Genomic DNA, 19396 nt, shown 5'->3' on the forward strand with positions numbered 1-19396 from the left:
TTTTACTCTTTACAAAGGCCTGTTTACCCAAGTTTTTTATAAACAAAATATAACAGCTTCTCATCGACCTGGACTGATGAAAAAAAAACAAAAAAAACATAATTCACACAAAAATATAAAAAAGATGCTTGTCACCAAAAATGGAAAACAGAACAAGAAAGACAGATGAAAAGACAGGAAAGCAGAACACAATAAACAGTTGTTAATTGTGTCACAGCAAAAAGAGCTTACAAAATATAATAAATGGAGAAAAAAAATCTTCCTCATCATTGATTCAGGCAGTACAGAACAGCAAGTGCTTCATATCAAATATCTCAAAATCCACCAAAAGACAACAGTGCTGCAACACAATGTACAGAAACATTATGGGGGGGGAAGTTTCTCCTTGACCAATAAAAAAAACCTCCGCCAAAGTACAGATCAATTAGTTTGACTTCAGGCTGTGGTTTTAACATTTGCCAGTAAAAACACCCGACCCTTCAACAAAGTTTCACAAACAAACTATGACAATCTGCCCCTCCCCAACCCTCCCCCCTTGTTTGGCATGAAATACTAGTCTAACCAGATATAAAACTGATGTCAGTGAGTGAAAAGTGTCCACACATCTCACACAAGATAGTTTCACACTGAACCCATTAGTCACGTATTCATGAAGAAGAAAAAAAGAAACCATAAAAAAATAAACAAACTGTCAAAATGAAAGCCTGCTTTAGACAAGAGAAAACAGTAATTAGTAAAATGCATTCAATTGGCAACAGAACATATAAGTTCAAAAGATACAAATCCAAAGACATGGAATGTTTACAGCATCAAGTCAGCATATCCAATCGAGTATGACAGGAGAGAGGCTCGGAGGAGGGATTTCCAGTCAAATTCCCGAGACAAATGTAAGCATCGTAACATGAGGTGGACAGACTCGGTGTGTTTTATTGAGACGGGCGGAGATCTGCAATTCAGTTTGGAGCATTTCATCTGAGTTCCAGAGTACTGATTTAGCACTTTTTGTAGCATTTGATGAATGGAAAATGTACAGCAATGTCAGCTTACTTTTTCAACTAAATCCACTCATCCTTCTGAAAAATGTCTTTATCCAACCATTTTTTTTAACATTAAGTTTGGGTTCAAAGTAATGAGTATGTTCTGAGGGTCATTTATAGCAAGTATCACAATATGAAATGGCAGAAATATCACTGCCACGTGTAACCAAACAGAACTACTCCCTGCTCCCCTACACTCAAAGCAATTCCAACATGTGGAAATGACTCATTTCATTTCCCTGAAAAAAATTTCAGACGCACGTAAGAAACGTGATCAACTGTGAAGTCACGTCCAGAGTTTTGGCCTCGGCCCACTGCTCGTCAGCAGAGTGCCAGGTTGACAAAGAGCACCTTGCAAGTAGACACTACATTCTTTGATACAAGCATGTCAAGTTTCATACATATACTGTAGGTGTAATGTACACACCTATCAACGGTGCATAGATAACTTCACCTCATGTATAAATGACGCCAACATATGTTCTGAAGATGGAATTGCATAAATACCAAAAACTCTAGTGCATAGTCACTAAAATCAACAAAGCAAGACCAGAAGATAGACCGGAAGTCTTAGGAGGAAAACCGGAAGCCTTTGTGTTAACTGTCAATCATCTCAATCTGTTTCAGATTTGCACATCAGCCAAACTTCTTGACTTTTTTTTGGCAATGATTAATTTTGATTGGCTCAAAATGTCTAAGATTGATAAAAAATGAACATCAGCCATTAACAACGTGCTGATAAATGTTTGATTTCAGGTAATGAACCAACATTTGGTTCTTTTAAGTTAACAGTGGATTAAAAAAAAACATAAAAGGAGTCTACTTTAGTTGCCTTAAATCCACCTCAAGGCCTCCGGTTCCTTGTGAAAACCTGACAAACCTCTGATTTTAAGTTGCTAATCTCAATAGAAGAAAATGTTCACCTTCAACATTCAGTAACCCTGACAGAAAGTATGACAAAAAAAAAAAAAAAAAAAACTAAACAAAAACATGAAAAACATTGAAGCTAAAAGTTAAATGTCAATTGTTCAACAGCATATTTTTAAGGGCTTTATCAGATGTAAGGAAACAACCTTTCAAGTAAAATCAGACATTGTTTCAATCAATGTCAATACTCAGATTAACTAAGTTTGAATTTTTTCCAAACTTTTTAATTTAGGAATGCGCTTCAGTTGTAGTTTTAGTTGGGTTTCATGGCTATTTCTTGCCCATAGAACATCACCTGGCTAACTGAAGGACATAAAAAAACAAACAAACAAAAAAAAGAAATTAAGACTGGGGAAGAAATAACTGCAACTCCATTTCCCTTTTCAGAACCAAAAAGTCAAGAGCTGCTTGCTTATTGTGTTGTTACATTCAAACTCTCCATTAAACTGACATCTACGAATTTATAGCACAAATAATACTGTCAGCGCGCCAGTGACGACAGGTAACTGTGATACTGTGACTGTATGTAGCACTTATAAACATGCATGAGGGACGCATGAAGGACGGACTGATGCGGATAGCTTTTACGTGAGAAAACCCCTCAAGTTTTCAAGTAGTCACGGACATTGAAAACCAGCCTCTAGGAATCCTGCTGGGTTTCTTCTGCACGCTGACCATCCTATGTTTTCGATCTTCGGAGATTTTTTTTTTTTTTTTACAGTACAAGACTGACAGAGCTTAACTACTGGATTTAGGAGTTTGGATAATGCCAAAGAAAGGTTTTTAGTTTTTTTTGTTTTTTTTAAAAAGTAGTCAAGCTCCTGGAGGGAATCTTACAGTGAGTAGGTGTTTTAAGTGTTTGTGTGTGTGTATGTGAGTTCATGGGACGATCAGTTCATTGAGCAGTCCTCTCCCTCCGTGTCTGTGTCTGTGTCTGAGCAGGCGGTGTCCATGGCGACGTGGGCGGGGCTGACGATGACGGCTCGTCTCTGCTCCTCCTCGGCACTTGCTCTCCTCTCCTGAGTGCGTTCGATGTGCTGGATTGCCTGAAGAGGAGAGGATGAAAAAAAACTCTTGAGGGCTGCTGCAAATATTTGGCCGACTCAGGAGCTCGATCTCAGTGAGGATTCTGTACATGAAGTAAAACAAACACACATACCTGCACAATGGTGTCCAGGTTCTGTCTGGACGTGGACACGGTGCTGGTGTGGACAGACGGGCTCATGGTCACCACAGTGACGTGGTGGGGCTGCTGGGTTAGTGTCGGAGCCGGGACGATGACTGTTGGGTGGTGTGTTGGTGCAGGGGGAGTGGGAGGAGCCAGCACCTGGAGGACAGACAAAATATTATTAAAATACAAACAGAGACGTGTTTTATCATTTTCAAGGCTGCTGTGTATATCAGCATATGACTACGATAAGAGAGAGAGTGTGTGTGTGTGTGTGTGTGTTTCTGACCTGTGGACTGTGTGTCTGCCTGTCAGCAGCGTGGATCTGCTGCAGCCTTAACAACGTCTTGCTCTGGATGAGCGCCTGTTCCTCCTCCACCTGCTGGGTGATCACCTTCAGACGCTCTGGGTGCAGTTGACCGTCCAGAGAGCGCACCTACACACAACCAGAAGACAGAAAATTCTAATTAAACAACAACGAATTACTGCCTCACTCAGTTCACATTATTTAGAAATATCTAACTCCTGCATATCCCCTGATGTTTACTTTCTTTCAGTCGACTGTTTGAGTTCCTGTTTGTCTTAACCTGCTGTTCAGGTAGATCCAGGATGTGAGCTTATCAGAAAATGACTGCTGTACAGGTAACTTTCATCACCACCAGCCACCCCCCACGTTAGATGACTGATAGTGTGGAGGACATTAAATGGTAGGTAAAACATAAAAGTTAGTTCTCAGTATTTTGTTATTTAGTATCCACTGTGACAAGAAGACCATTGCAGTCTAGTGTGGAGATCTGGATAACTTTTTTTAGTGTAGGAAGGACAATTACTTATAATAGCATTTCCATTAGAGACTGAGAGGCTTGAATGTCTGAGAATCATACAGCCAGCTATTGTCAGATCAGGTGAAGAAAGACTATTTTCACAAGCGCTGACGCCTCACCTGCTCCTCCAGCTGCATACGAGCAGAACGCTCCCTGTCCAGTTGCTGCCGCAGCTCTAACATCTCCCTTCGCACCTCCTCCACCTTCTCCTCCTCCAGGTTGTCTGGAGACCCAATCCCTTCGTCCTTCTCTTCTGCCCGCCTCCTCTTTGGTGACGACCCACTGAACTCCTGCATTGACATGGGGATGCCGCGGAAAGTTAAACATACAACAGTGAATGTGCATATTACTGTCCTGTTCCAGAAACAAACTTTCATGAACTCTGACTTCAAACCGGAACTCTGAGTTAACTCAGATGAGAGAAACTGAAGCCCAGATGATTTGAGTTAGATCATCAACTCTGGGTGAAATGTGTGTAGTGAACGACAAAAAAAAGCAAGATGAAGTCTAATACTATAGTATAATTCACCATGGCAACGGGAAAATAAAGGCAGATCCTCAGAATGCCAACTATGCATATTTAAGTTTGAAAACAAAGCAGTGACAGAGCCTGAGTTTTATTTAGTGTAGTCCCATTATTCATCATTTACCAGACCTGTCAAAACAAGTTCAGACTACATGCAGACTATATTCCAAAAACTCACTTTTGAACTGCACTTAGTTCAGCTGTAATATATTTAGCGTCTAACATATAAGTATAAAAATATGCATAGCACATGTTTCACTCTGAGCTGAAACTACTGTGTGTAATATATGAATGTGAGAGCAGAGATCACTGTTCAGAGAAATGACAGACCGTGCATAAAATGTGTAGCATTAACAAAAGGTAATTCTCAGGTAACAAACTGATATTCAGCAGGGATTTGGATCGCTCCCTCTAGATATAAACCTCTGCAGATATATGTGTTTCCAGCTCGACTGTCAACTGTAGCTTTTCAAAGAGGAAATGAAACAGTGTGTTCAACAGCAGCGTCAGGCTCGGCAGGAGGGGAAGAGATGGAGAATAAAACCTGCCATCAAGCAGGTTAAGTTTACAAAGCCAGTTAAAGGGATCTCTGTTTCTGGCACACAACACCCAGGATTTCCTGTGACTAAATGCTTAAAAAAAAAACCTCAAAGGTTTTCACGAAGTCAGTTTTCTGGAACAAACGACTGGCGTGGCAAGAAAATGAACAACATCATGACAAACAGATCATTGGCATACATCGATTGAGACGGTACTGCACTTTCTCTGCCAACACTTGCAAGCTGTTCAAATATTAAAATTAAGCTGTATTGATACTTGCATAGGTTGCAGCAGATCTCAACAAGAAGCCTCTAACACATTACCTGCTGCTGTCTGATAATCAAACCTGTGACCTGAACCCTTCAGAACAGGTAGCACAGCGGCATGGCAAAATGAGGGACAGCCACTGGAAAGCAACTTTTCCATCAAACTACCACTGCCTTCTCTAGTTGTTGTTTTGCATCATAACTTCTGAACTATCCATCACATAAAGTAAATGCCTGTATTAGCTTATGTCTAAGTTATGTCAAAGCATGGAAAAGTGTATTTGTATGATAGGCTCAAACAACCATTATGGTCCTTTAAGCAACTTTAAAGAGTGACTAGAAAAACTTCTGCTAATGACTTTATTCATGAGTTGAAAAGAGACATTCAGGTATACCTGGATAAAGCGTTTGAGCTGGTTGTTCTGTGCCAGAAGCTGTGTCTTTTCTTGCTCCAAGGCGAAGATGTAGTCCGCTGTCTGCTGCAAAATGGCCGCCTGGTAAGGATCGATAGATAATAGATCAATATGAGACCAGCACATGGACTAATAGTGAAACAATCTGACAGAACTGTTGCTGAAGCAGAGAAAACTGCAACACACACCATGGAACACAAATTAAAATTTCTGCTGTACAATTTAACAACTGTGCCAAACCATTTCTAATCTTGATTATCAAAACAGAGATCATCCAAAAAAAAAAACTGAATAAAAAGCAGCTGTATGTGTCAGTGTTTGCGTGCTCACTGCACCTTGCTGAGTTTCTCTCCATCTGTGTGGGGCAGGAGTGTTTTGAGGGACTGGAAACCCGCATTGATGCTCTGCATGCGCCGGCGTTCATTGCTGTTGGCGATCTCGCGGCGGATTCGTCTCTCCTGGTCTTGGGCTGTCTCTGGACTGAGGGGGATATTAGCCAGGCTGAGGGAGAGAGGACAGAGATGGTTATTTTTCTGTCCATGCGGGCTCTGTGAGCAGTAATACAGTATTAGGTGCTCTCTGGTGCACATTTCATCCCCCTCTCCTATTCTGAGTTTAAGTTAGAAAAGTTCTTCTTACTAACTACTTTAATAAACAATTAGCATCACATGCATCTAGATACGATCTCAAAGACAAATCTGAAACTCTGGGCTGGATAAATAAAACCAACACACAGCCACAGTAAACACTGCAATCGGCTCCAATCTCTGACCCTTTAAACAGGGGAACTTTCAACCTAGGAGACATAACCAGGCTTTAGTCTTGACCTCTTTGCATTCCAGTCTAAATGGCTGGAGGTCTTTGAGTTTGACTGAACTCTGTTTCCCCACCTCACACACCTTCAACCCATGAGTGTCGATGTTATGGTGGCAAAATCTTCTTGGTCATATTTACTCAGGGGGAGAAATATGTGACCCATTAAGACTAAAGATGACCACAGTGCCAAGAAGACAAACTAGAGGAACCAGATAGGGGATGTTTACGAAAGTGAAAAAAAGGTCAGGCAGAGGACCTCGCTCGCATAGCTCTAAACAGATTTCTTTTATTCTATAAAAGACGAGGAGTATAGTTGTGAGTTTGCTGCTACAATTTAACAATCTTACATTATTTTAAACTTTGCAGTTACAAGCCAGCAATGTCAGCTAAAGTAAAAAGAGAGAAAAGATGCCTTTAAAAAAAGAGCATAAATACACCCTCATTAATTCATGCATCTGGTGTATGTAAAATAAAGTTCTGAGCACTTAAAGTACTGAATTGCACACCACAAGTTTATCCCTACATAAATGAAAGATGTGTAAGGGGGCTTTAAGAAATAATGTTCTCTTGAGCTATTTAAATACGAAATCATGTATTAAAAACAGTGGTCCACTTCGGTCCATCATCATTATCAAGTAATATAAGTATTTGCTGGTTACATCTAACTTTAAACATGGACTTGTCACTATTGCTGAGATTATAGAGTAAATTGAAGTACAGAGAAACTAACATCTGTTGCACCATACCATGTGATCAATGATAATCAAATGAAATGAAAGTATGTTTGGGGGATAAATGTTTCGCAGAGGAGTAATGATGCGCCCGAGAAGAATTTCCCTATGGGTACAAGTTGCCTTATCTTAGTTTGCCATCACAGTGATTCACTCTGAATCTGTGGTTTCTTTTTTGTTTCAGTAATCCAAATTTGTGACCCTATCTAAATACTATGTAGGTGCCTGAAAGTCAGTATCATGAATTATATTGGATATTTGTATTCTTGCACTTAACCTACGCCCCTCCACTATATATAGTAACAAATACACCTTTTAGGTTAAATGCTTGTTATTTTGAACACTCATTTGCAGCTCCATTCGTTTACTTTTTCCTGCTTTAGTTTTTATTTTATTCTGTGTTATTTATTAAGTATATGTGCATAAAAATCTACAACATTACAACTAAATAGGTTAACTGTTCTCTTACCAAACTGGACTTTACAGTTCACATCTCTGGTCACTTTAATACATTTCATAACACTGGACTGCACATTGTACATTATCTATTTATTGTCACATTTAATTGTCGCACTTGTCACCACTCCTTTGTCAGTAGTGCAGTCCGTATTTAATATCCATTTTCAAAACGTGTATTATTTCATTATATAAAGAGAGTTTACGTTATCCATTTGATTTTACTATTATTTTGTTTATTTTATTTCATTACTTTATTCGTGTTGTTTTTATTCTTCTATATTGTGTTTGTGTGCACAAACAGACAACAAAGACACATTCGTTGTATGCTGCACACTTGGCTAATAAACAGACGCTATTCTGTTTTATTATGAATGTGTATATATAGTTGTTATATTAATACTACACATTTCTACCACTGTGTACATTTGTGCGTCTTGTGCGCAATTGTTTACTTATTCTCACAACACTGCTAGCCGAGGAAAATCTATAGTATATTGGACCAGAAACAGCAGAGAGTCACGCTGCTGAAGCGTGTCGGTGTTGTTGAAGAGATGAAATCAGCTGTTCGGACCTCCAACATGGCCGCCGGAGGCAGCAGCAGGGCCAGAGAACAATGCTTTCACATGTTAGCATGCGGCTAACACGCCCCACATCTGCATTATAACAACCCCCGCAATTATTATGCACGTGTACGACGTGTTTAACTTACAGAAGCTAATGTATGTAAATCCAGATAGGTCAAAACAATCACAGCGCTGCAACTAAACGAGTGCGTTGTGATAAGCTAAGTTAGCCAGGCTAAGCTAACTGTAGCACGGCACGGGTTGTTATTAAGCACGCGGACGCTGTACCCATGACGCCGTTTTAAATACTCATATTTAATACACATACGAGCAAGCTATACATTTATAATAAGCATGTGCCACGGAAAGGGTGTGTTAGAAAGTGCGTGTTTGCAAACATGTGATTTGGTGTGTAACTAACAGCGAGGCGGAGAGCACGTTAACTACCACGTGGTTGGTGCTCTACTGGACCGATTTTACCTCACAGATTTACATATATCAGAGCTGAACGGCTGTAAAACAAGCCGTGTGTGTTCACACGTGAAATTCAGTCGGCGAATGTAACAACAGGGGTCAGACCGTCCGTCTATATCCTCCTATCCTAAAAAAGCAGCAGCTGGCACTACAAGCTGCTAATTTCTACAACCACGCTCTCGCTGCCAACAGCTAGCAATGCTAACTGAAGTGAGGCACCGTCACGCACACACTCAGCACACACACATGAAGAAAAGATTGGTGAAAGCAGTTTCTTATCTGCACAGGTAGCTAGTTACACACCTGCAGAGACCCCCGATAACATCCTTCTCCGTCTTCTTGAACTGCTGTAAAGACGGTATCTTCTCAGTCGGCATCATGAAATATTCCATGCTTTCAAAGCCACCTTGTGAAGTCCCGTGTTTTTTGTTTTTTTTCCTCCCTCCACTGGCTCTCCTTGATACGTTTTTTTCCTTTACCGCAGAGTTTCTCGTTATTGTGCTCCTTAATGTCGCATATCCAGTAAACAGCTTCCAAATCGGTTAATATCAAAGATAGAGTAGGAAAAATAAAAAGTTGAGGCTGTGTTGCTTTCCACAGCTGATGGGGTTCCCTCCAATGTATGTGTGTGTGTGTGTGTGTGTGGCTTCTTGCCTCCGCCTACTACTACGTGTGTGTGTGTGTGTGTCTCTGCTACCTCCGCCTACTGTGTGTGTGTGTGTGTGTGTGCAGCTGATCCGTCTGAGGCGGGAAACAGCTGGTAGGAATCAGAGCCCCCCTTTTCCGGAAAGAAGAACAAACAGAGCAGCAAGTCACTACTGTGTAAACGCAGCGCTTTAAACCAAGAGGCTCCTACAGAAAATGAACATGAAACCCAGTAGAGAACAGAAATAGTAATGAGTATAGTTATGTAAGAACTAACTATCACCCAGAGGAAGAAAACAGGAGGAAAACATACTAGAACTAGACACATTAATGGATGTAATAACATCAAGTCTTCATAATAATGTGTCAGTAAGGTGACACCTATTCGCTGAAATACACACATGGTTTACTGTAGTCACAGTTAATACATACGGTTATTGTCCGTATCATGATTTATTAATTCCAATGACTGACTTGGGCTGCAATTAACAATTATTTTAATTAATAATTAATTTTTTTGTCTATGAAGTGTCTAAAAAATCCCTTTAAAATTTCCCAAAGCCGAAGTTTATGTCTTCATAGTTTGTTTTGTTTGATCAGCTGTCCATAACCCATAAACTAAAGATAAACTATTCCAACTGAGAATTACAAGTACAAGGAAGTATTTGGTATGTTGGCTTAAAAACAGACTAAAATTATTTTTTAAAATCTTTTAGCAGTTATGGTTTTACAACGTAAGTGATCCCTTTATTTTTCTATTACCTTATTCCTGTGGGCATCATTGTATTTTGTTTTAATGCTTTAATTAAAAAATCATTGAGTTTCCACTCTTCAGCGTTCAATGCACTTTGAAAACAATGTTTTAAAATTATTATTATTATTATTAAAAATAAGTAGGCTAGTTGGCAATTAAGTCTTAGAGTGGTGCTGAGTTGAATATTGAGTTTATATGAGGCCCTTTACAAGTAAACTTGTGCTTAATAGTAAACACATCTCTGTAAGGATATATTTTACCATACTTGCAAAGACACCAACTCCACCAAGTGTGAAAAGTGGCAATATAAATTGTCTCACACATTATAATGTATGTTAAAGGATTATGGATCATAGTCCATTAAATAAGTTATCTGTGTTAAGTCAGCTAATTAGTTTTTGTATTGTAAATGTGTTTCCAGTCAGTGTTTTGAGTATGGTTCAGAGGAAATGAGCAATTTTAATACAATGCCTGATATCTGTCATTTGTTTTGTAAAATATATAATTGATTGATAACAGATAATTAAAGTAATATACAGTCTTAAATATGCAACATTTTCTGCCGCTGCAGTTTATTTTTGTATGACAAAAGTTTCAAACTGAAAAGTAAAAAAAAAAAGAAAAGAATCACAATAAATGTCTAAGATTCCACCTGACAGGTTGTGCAACAACTCACTGTGTAAGGAGTTATATAAAAGTCAATGCATACATAACTTCCCCAGAACAGCAGGTGGCAGTAATGCACCATGAAATTGGTTTCCAGTACACTATCAAACACAGCTGGATCATCTACCTGAGCTGTCACATTTATAAGGAAAGTAAGTAACAGTAAGTAACACAAAAACAGTCAGGCTGTTGTGCATCCATGTGTGAAATGTAATGGCACAAAAATGTCCTGTTTACCAAGACATTAGCCTCCACATACTGGAGCTCCTCTTTGTTCCTAAATAGAATATTGTGAATTGAGTTTTGTAAAACTATAGCAATTCAATGCAAGGCATAGCCAAAAAAAAAAAAAAAAAAGAAAAGAAAAAGAAAAGAAAAGAAAAAGTACTTCCAAAACTATCACCGCTCTCCGATAAACAAATTCATGTTCAGACTATAAATATTGCTTCCTTAACACCACATATCCAGTACCTCCTGTACTATATGTGTACTCAACTTATATCCTTGAGCTCGGTGCATGTCACTGTAATGAAACTCCAATCTACAATCTGTCATATAGGATAGTTTATTCTTTAATATAGTCCAATATCTAAAAACAACGTAGTGTTTCCTTAAGTTGTTTGGGTTTTTTCCATGCAGTAATAGTTTAATACAGACCATAAAAGCAACAAAAGCAAAACATATCTTTATATATTGTACAATGACATAGATAAATATTTGGTCCTTACAACACCAGGCAGTTAAAAAAAAAGATTCTTATTCCCACATAACTAATCTTTCTTTGAGTAACAAACAGAGCAAAATATACAACCTTCCTCCATTGACCTTAAAATAGGATATATTATCTTTTGGAAAAATACCAACCTGATAATGGGCTACTCTTAATACATGACCTAAACTATATCCTACATTTAGATATATGATTGTATGTACTGAGTTCAGCTTACAACTTCTCAATGATCCAAACAATTCAAGATGCTTAGCACTCAATATTAGATGACATACAAACACCATACAGAGCAAGTAGCAGGCAACGTTCAACTGCAAGTGCATCTTCATGATATATCAAAGCATTGTTTAACACATAATTCGTCTACAATTTGAAATTAAGCGCACAAAATAAAAAATGATGGGATTAATGCTGCAGATGAGCAGTCCCTAAAACAGCAGACTCTCTAAAGATTCAATGTATCTTTAACCCTGTTATGCCTTTATTCTCACAAAAGGTGAGCCATATAAAAGACATGTGAAAAAAACATAATTACATATATGATCCCACTTAAACCGACCTTTACTTTGGCAAATAGAAATGTGGAATGCTTTAAGATCATAATTTTAAATGCAAATAAGATTAATAGAGAAATAGGATTGAAAAAAAAAAAAGTGTAACATGACATCCAGCTCTGAGGCATGATTATCAGTCTCATATAGAGGGGGAGCGCTTCGAGGATGAGCTTTTCAGTGACCATGTTATTATAAAACCTTTCCACCTGGAGCTTCATATTATAAACCTACATGCAGGTATGATCATCCTTCATCTGTACCATCATGTGAGATGTCGTTCTAAACGCCTTCTTGGGACAGAATGAAAAAACTGAGGTCTGATACGTTTGTTCTGGCAAAGTGCAAAGATTACTGAGCTGACGAAGCAGCTCCTGTTGTCATTGTTGGCCTGGTCCTCTTGGCAGCAGATTCCTCTACAATGAAAGGGTAGTTATACTGGGGAAAAAAAGAGATAAAATTCAGATATTCATTATTCAAAAAATGTTTATGTACCCAGTACTTAAATAACAATGATGTGACCCTACCTCATTTTCAATGTCCTGGAGAGACTTGATTCGAATATTGCTTAACTGAGAGTTCAGCTGAGGAGCCTACGAGAGACACAAAGACACTGAAATCTTAATACATGTTTTTTTGTGGATGTTTGGAATGCAAAGGGTGTAGCTGCGTGTTGCTGTGAATGGAATCCATCGAACATACCGCGCCGTTTGCCTGGGCATCAAACTTTGGGTGAAGGCTGAAGGGAACTCCATCTAGAGCTGAAGAGAATGAAGGTAGAGATAGGTGAGCAGAAAGTGACACCTCAGTGATACTGTGTATGAGGAGAGACTTGGAGTACCTGTGATTCCCTGCATACTGCTGTCAGCAGGTTTGTCCAGGTTGTCCTTGCTGTGGAGGCTGCTGCGTCTCTGACTGAGCTTGCTATGTTGTAAAGGAGGAGGAGGGTTGCTGCAGGAACAAACAGTAAGACATTTCAACTTAAGGTTCTACATTTTCAGGTTATATTCTTCCTCATTTTGACTAGTTTTGAATAGTTTTAACCACAGAGACATAAAATGATGATGATGGTGTACCAATGTATAATTAGCCACAACTGTCAGTTAGGGATGTCACGATTAACCGGTTTATGATTAACCGTGATTATAAATGTCACGGTAAATTAACCACAAGGATTTGATAAATTAATTGGCTACTTAAAAATAAGTTATAATGGTTCATATAAGTCTAATCATTATTTAACTGTATTAAGATTATATCTATATATATATATACACACACAAATATATAACTACAATTCCAGTGCGTTACAGTCTAATTCAAAATGTGCCTAATATTCAACCATCCAACTGTATTTTTTTATTTTCTATAGTGATTTAAAAATATATATATTTATTTACTATAAAGTAGGCTTAAAGTCTTTTATTTGCAGGACCAAAAGAAAGTGTGTGAATAAAACATTTAAAAATTAGCTGTGTTTCCTTCCATGGTGTAAATAATCGTGATAATCGTATAATTGTGATTTTTTAATCTCACAATAATCGTGACACTAAAATCTGACATCATGACATCTTGACAGTGTCAGTTGAATCACCTGTATCCCCTCACTGTAAATGGTATAAAAAGATCTGGGGCGAGATGCATAAAACTCTGTAGATTCAAGCCAGAAATATGCATACATATTCTTTTCATCAGACTTATAAAGCCTTGTGTATGCATGGTTCTGTTTTATAAGTCAGTCATTGTGGAACTAGATGCATGTGCACGAGCCTCATTATCACAATGAGCCATAAACAGATGGAGACACGGCCTGAACCCGCCATTTTTAATCAGTATGCTGCCTGCGCCACCAGTCTGTGTACCTGTTTAATAGATTGAGTTGGACCAGCAGCGTTCTCCAGCCACAGCAGCTGTCATTACACACAATTTCACACAGCTGTGTGGCTATTTATTGAGTTCATAATATTAATTCAGCATCCATCCAATCATCATCAACTGTGATATCTCAGTTTTCATTATTGAATGTCAGAATATAATCAGGGATTAGTTTGTAGCACTCATATAGAAATGGACTTTACATGAGTGTCACAATAAAGAATAAATAATTATTAAACTAGAAATAATGTTAACAGCAAAACAAAATTACACCTGAATGTGATCAAATTGATCATACAAAAGTAATTTAACAATCAAGCCTTTGACTGGTATTTAAGAGATCACTGTGTAGACTGACTAAACAATGTTTGTCAGTTGAGATCCTGTCTTTTGACCTATTTTTCCATCTCCACCACATCATATTACCCACTGACTCACTGCTGGCTCTGGAAAAACATGTGTATGCCTGGTCTGAAAAATGTGTGAAATGCACATTCTGCTTTCATAAATACCAGTTTATGTGTGGGAAATGACATAAGCATTATTGTGTGAACCCATCATTTATAAATCTGTCCACAGGAGTCTGAATATGTCTACTAATCCACTAATACATGAGGTGAATTATTAGAATGCACACATGTCAGGATGTCTTCTCTACGTTAGATATTAAATGAGGGCTGTACCTGGGTCTGAGAGGCAGAGGACCTGACGGCTGCTCCAATGAGAGTTTGCGGAGGTCCAGGCTCACACTGCGGGGCTTGGCCATGGGCATGGGGTTGGAAAAATGTCCCTTTCTGCACCACAGCACAAAGCCATGGACGTCTCTACCAAAAAAGACACATTTAATGACACTTTAATTGCATGATGAAGTACAGAATGCACAGTTGTGCAAATGGTCTTTAACGGACTCATCTCTGAATACTGACCACTGCATTTAGATTATGGGATTTGGGTCATGCATTGATAAAAACAGGTGCAAGTGAAATGTTTGCAGGTGTGAATGCTACCAACCCCACATATGTGTAGTGCTGCAACATCATTTTGCTTTTGGCTGTCAGTTTGATATCCAACACAGCTGTGTCCACACTGCCCACTGGGGCGACGCGTACACACACGCGTTTCTTCTTTGAAACAGAGGCCTCTGGACACACAAACACACATATCCACCAGCAGGAAGTCAATAAGACACATACTCCCAAAACATGCATCACATATAAGGGATGTGTGTACTTACTTGGTTCAAGATGCTCTGATATATAGCAGTAACCATGAGGAATAGAGTCCTTGTCTGTCAAGAGCTGAATGTCTGTCACTACCATACCACCAGACACGTCCTACACACAGAGACAGAGACAGAGACAGACAGAGAGAGAGAGAGAGAGAGAGAGAGAGAGAGAAAGAGAGACACAGACACAGTCCATGGATGGAAGACAAGTGCAGAGAATAAAAGCTGGTGGAGCAAACATAATGATATATTGCGCTAATGCTAACACACAAGTTAAGGTAGTTATTAAAACTCTGGAGGTGTCTCTCTGGTCTGCTCTGTCTGTTACCTTGTTGTAACAGAGGTAATATCCAGACTTCATCCCAAAGCTGCGTGTAAAGTTCGCTGTTGCTCCGTCTTCTGTGATGCTGATCTGCAGGAGATGGAAAAGGAAACAGTAGATGGTTAAATATACAGTACCAAGCTAGAAAGAATTAAGGATTTGGAAATTAAAAGCAAAAAAACTGGTTGTTGTTAGTAGTGGCTTAAAAGTTGGCTTTGTGATTTGGTGGGAAGTGATTACTTTGTATATTCCATTAACAATCTCCTACTCTTTAACAAGGTACACCTCACTTCCACTGTATAGCTCAAGCAATACTAGATTTTAAAGATCAATAGTAAAATGTATATATAAAAAACTCTGATAACATATTGGCCGGTCTTTTGAAAATAAATAATCCCCATGCCCTCAGATTATTAGATAGTGAACAAGATACATATTAAAATAAATTTTAGTCAAATTTTGAATTTAAATTTAAGAAGTAATGGCTACAATTACGTCTGTAACTATTACTAAATGTCTGGCCATGGTTCTCTTAGTTGCTCAAGTCACTAAACTTTTAGACATTCAGTGTCTAAACAACATCTCTTTCTGTCCAGATATTGATAGATGGTAGTTTATAGTCAGTTGACGTCACTTTTAAACAACCACTTGGTTTCTAAAGGTCAGATTTGCAGCTGTCCTGCTTAAAGTTTCCAACATTTGACATACTGTGTATTATAACTGAACTCCATCTATGGGCCCCATCCATTTTTCACTGTGTGTGTTGCCACTTTGACTTTTCCCTCTACTTTCATATCAATGACGCACATTGTAAGGAAGGTCAAAGACAAAACAAATTTTCTCTTCATCTTAATCTTAAAGTTCCAAAGTCATTTCTGTGTTCTGAAAACACATTTTTAACAAGGAGTAACAATTATTGCAACATTAAATTGTTTATAATTATAATAATATAACTAAGTAAAGCTGATCTACAAACTCATCATATTTTACACTTACTAAACCCTAGTAAAGAGATGATATCACCTCTCCACTGATTGCCAGTGAGTTTTTTTAATGTCATGACATTATTTTTTTTTCTTTTTAAAAACTTTTTTCCACTTTCACAAATGTGATAATGCTCTAGAGAACATTAAAGAGAGAGGGCCTTTAAGCTTGTCAGGTGCTACATAATGAGAGGGAAGATTTCATAATCACACACTGTGTCTTTGTCCCTACCAGGCTGAAGTCTTTGGGGCAGGTGCTGCTGTTGGAGGTCCACGCCACGGCAGTAATTGGCCGGACTACGACATGTTCCATCAACGACATCTGAAGAAGAAAAAAATAAGAGGAAATGAGGAAGGTATTGCACATCTTTAATAGTGGATGCAAAGATAATTGAAGGATCCAAATAAGAAAATAATAATATCTTGTCTGTCTTCTCATTGCTGGAGGAGGTTTGTATTTACATTGTAGCTGATTCAATAATCACATCTTAAAACCACATTCGTCACAATGATTAAACCAGCTAAACCACGACTGACTCCAAACTAGTTATGATGTCACCAATCCTGCACAGAAGTACACACCTTAAGAGAAACTGTCCACCGTCAGACGCATGTGATAACAACCCTCGAGTGTCAAACTAACATCATTCCACCCACTGAAACTCAAACATCCAACTGAAGTAACAACAAGCAAAACACATTGTGAAGTGGAGGAAGACTTTGAGTGTGTGTGTGTGTGTGTGTGTGTGTGTGTGTGAGAAAGAGTGTGTTCTCTCTGGAAATTATTGACATATTGAGAGACAATTTGTTGTGTCCATGTGACAAATACCCTAATATAATGGAGACAATGGACACAACACATTGTCTCTTATCATTATGAAGGTAAACAGCCTCCCATTCAGCCCGAGAATTCAGGTCTTCTCAGGGCTTATATTGTTTAGAACAGGGTGATCCTATTCAGTCTAAATAGCCATGCTATGACTTTATGTGCAATAACAGAAAGGAACTGTTCAGGCGAGAATCAATCTGAGAAAGTGGCAATTCATTCTGGGAAGTTGTTGCATTGCCTGGTGTTACATTTGGTTATATTGCCTATGTCTAGTAGAAACGTATGGCTTTAAACATGTTTGGTTTGTGACTCCTATTTGAATATAATAACTACTAATGTAATCTAATACCTACAGTACACGATCTAATAACTACTTAGTGTTATATCCCTCATGTACGCACTGATGTTGGCAGAACTGTTTTCAGGTACCATGCAGTGTCTTATACTTGAGTCTTCCATTCCTTTTACAAGCTTTAATATTTGATGTTTTTTGTAATTCTTGTCACTGTTTTTATTCATTCCTTGTTCATTATAGCCTATAGTCAGTTGTTTGTGTCTGCTGACTGTGTTCTCAATCTAAATGACTGTCTGATTAAAAGAATGAATACAATAGATTCCTGATGGTGAGCCTGCTAGCAAGCTTTATGCTACAGTAGTAAAAGGTTTTATGCAAATAATCAGTAAAAATATGAATATGAAAAACATGATTACATAACACAACAAAGATAAATACATGTTAAACTAACAAGATATCACACTGCCACAAACTAATAAATGAAACCCGTTACGTGTATAATATTGATTCATTACCATATTATATTCTCTAAAACGTGTGAACTTGTTTCTTATCAGGCTGGGGAATCAATAAATCACCATCCAGACATCCAGACATAGGTAGGCTAAATAATAGAGGCTTTGTTAGTTTAACTGCTCTGACATCAGTGTTAATACACTTTTGTATGTCCTCACTAATTCACTTGTTTTATAATAGAGTTATTCATAAATCAAAGCCACAGTCCATTGTAAGTAAAGACTGGTTTGAAGTTATGAAGATATTCAATATACACACGACACTCACCTTAACAACAATAGCGAGTGTTGACAAAACTTCGCTGCTTCTTGTTAAAAAAATAACCTTAAATGTTTATGTATCATGAATTAACTCAGATAATCATAAAAGGGCCTACTTACTCTGCCTCCGTGTTCACTTCTGTCAGCTCGAGGTGTTGTGGTCGGTCAGGCGAATAACTTTTTACTTATCAAACGAAATGTCTTGTTCTTCCTTCTTTAAGCAGGAAGTACTGGTTCCGTGTCGACTACAACTCCCATGAAGCCACGAGGCAAAGACGTCAGCATGAACTGCCGACTCTATGGACTCGACCATAGACTGTATAAAAGAAGAAGAAGACTCGACCCAAGTCTGAACGCAAGATGGCGGCATTACATCGCTGTGACAACATAGCCATGACACTTCCAAAAAATATTAAAGTTTTATCATGTGACAAATTTCACACCCTTATAAATCACAGTTTTCAAATCTACCCAATAACATCCAATTTTCTTTGTGTGAATCATCTTGATACAAAAGGTCAAGTTTTGCCAAGCATCACAAAAAGTACAATTTAAATTTGTAAGCACCTTACTGTCTTTATTTTATGATGTCTGAGTTTTGCCTGATATAGGCCTATCTATCTATCTATCTATCTATCTATCTATCTATCTATCTATCTATCTATCTATCTATCTTTGCACTGGTTGACATATTCCTTTGGTAAACGAAGTGTGTACTCATTGTAGTTAATTTTCACTTAATCCAACATATTTTTATACACTGTAGGCTATGTATTAATCCACAGCTGGAAATAGGCTGTTCTGCACATAAAATCATGTAGGCTATAATATTTTGTAAGCTGCACCAGGCATTGTAGGCCTTTTCTTACTGTTTCTTACTCAGAAAGTAAATTCTCAGACTGCATTCTTGACCCCTCTACTTTGTGCGCAAGGCCAAAAACAAGTGCTGATGTGATGTAGCCTAAGTCCATTTTTTTTGGGGGGGGGGGGGGGGGGGGGGG

The 19396-nt window shown here is 38.3% G+C and overlaps 2 protein-coding genes across 3 annotated transcripts; both read right to left on the bottom strand.

The window, feature by feature from the left end:
- Positions 1 to 44: 44 nt before the first annotated feature.
- Positions 45 to 9187, bottom strand: LOC128380938 (transcription factor AP-4-like). The gene is made up of 7 exons (XM_053340833.1): positions 9048 to 9187; positions 6037 to 6202; positions 5684 to 5782; positions 4076 to 4246; positions 3422 to 3568; positions 3124 to 3291; positions 45 to 3010 (listed from the first exon to the last, which is right to left on the bottom strand). Exons 1-7 carry the CDS (start codon positions 9134 to 9136, stop codon positions 2855 to 2857), a joined length of 996 nt encoding a protein of 331 aa, XP_053196808.1. The 5' UTR covers positions 9137 to 9187; the 3' UTR covers positions 45 to 2854.
- A 2177-nt stretch (positions 9188 to 11364) lies between these two features.
- On the bottom strand, positions 11365 to 18632 carry mvb12a (multivesicular body subunit 12A). 2 transcript variants are annotated; one of them, XM_053340855.1, is made up of 10 exons: positions 18516 to 18632; positions 16728 to 16817; positions 15519 to 15602; positions 15200 to 15299; positions 14977 to 15106; positions 14649 to 14789; positions 12932 to 13041; positions 12793 to 12851; positions 12618 to 12683; positions 11365 to 12506 (listed from the first exon to the last, which is right to left on the bottom strand). In XM_053340855.1, exons 2-10 carry the CDS (start codon positions 16815 to 16817, stop codon positions 12471 to 12473), a joined length of 816 nt encoding a protein of 271 aa, XP_053196830.1. In that variant the 5' UTR covers positions 18516 to 18632; the 3' UTR covers positions 11365 to 12470. The 2 variants fall into 2 exon arrangements, with proteins under 2 accessions (XP_053196830.1, XP_053196820.1); XM_053340845.1 differs by having other exon boundaries at positions 11365 to 12528.
- Between the last annotated feature and the right edge of the window lie 764 nt (positions 18633 to 19396).

This window comes from Scomber japonicus, chromosome 2 (assembly GCF_027409825.1).
Source record: "Scomber japonicus isolate fScoJap1 chromosome 2, fScoJap1.pri, whole genome shotgun sequence".
Taxonomy (NCBI): Eukaryota; Metazoa; Chordata; class Actinopteri; order Scombriformes; family Scombridae; genus Scomber; species Scomber japonicus.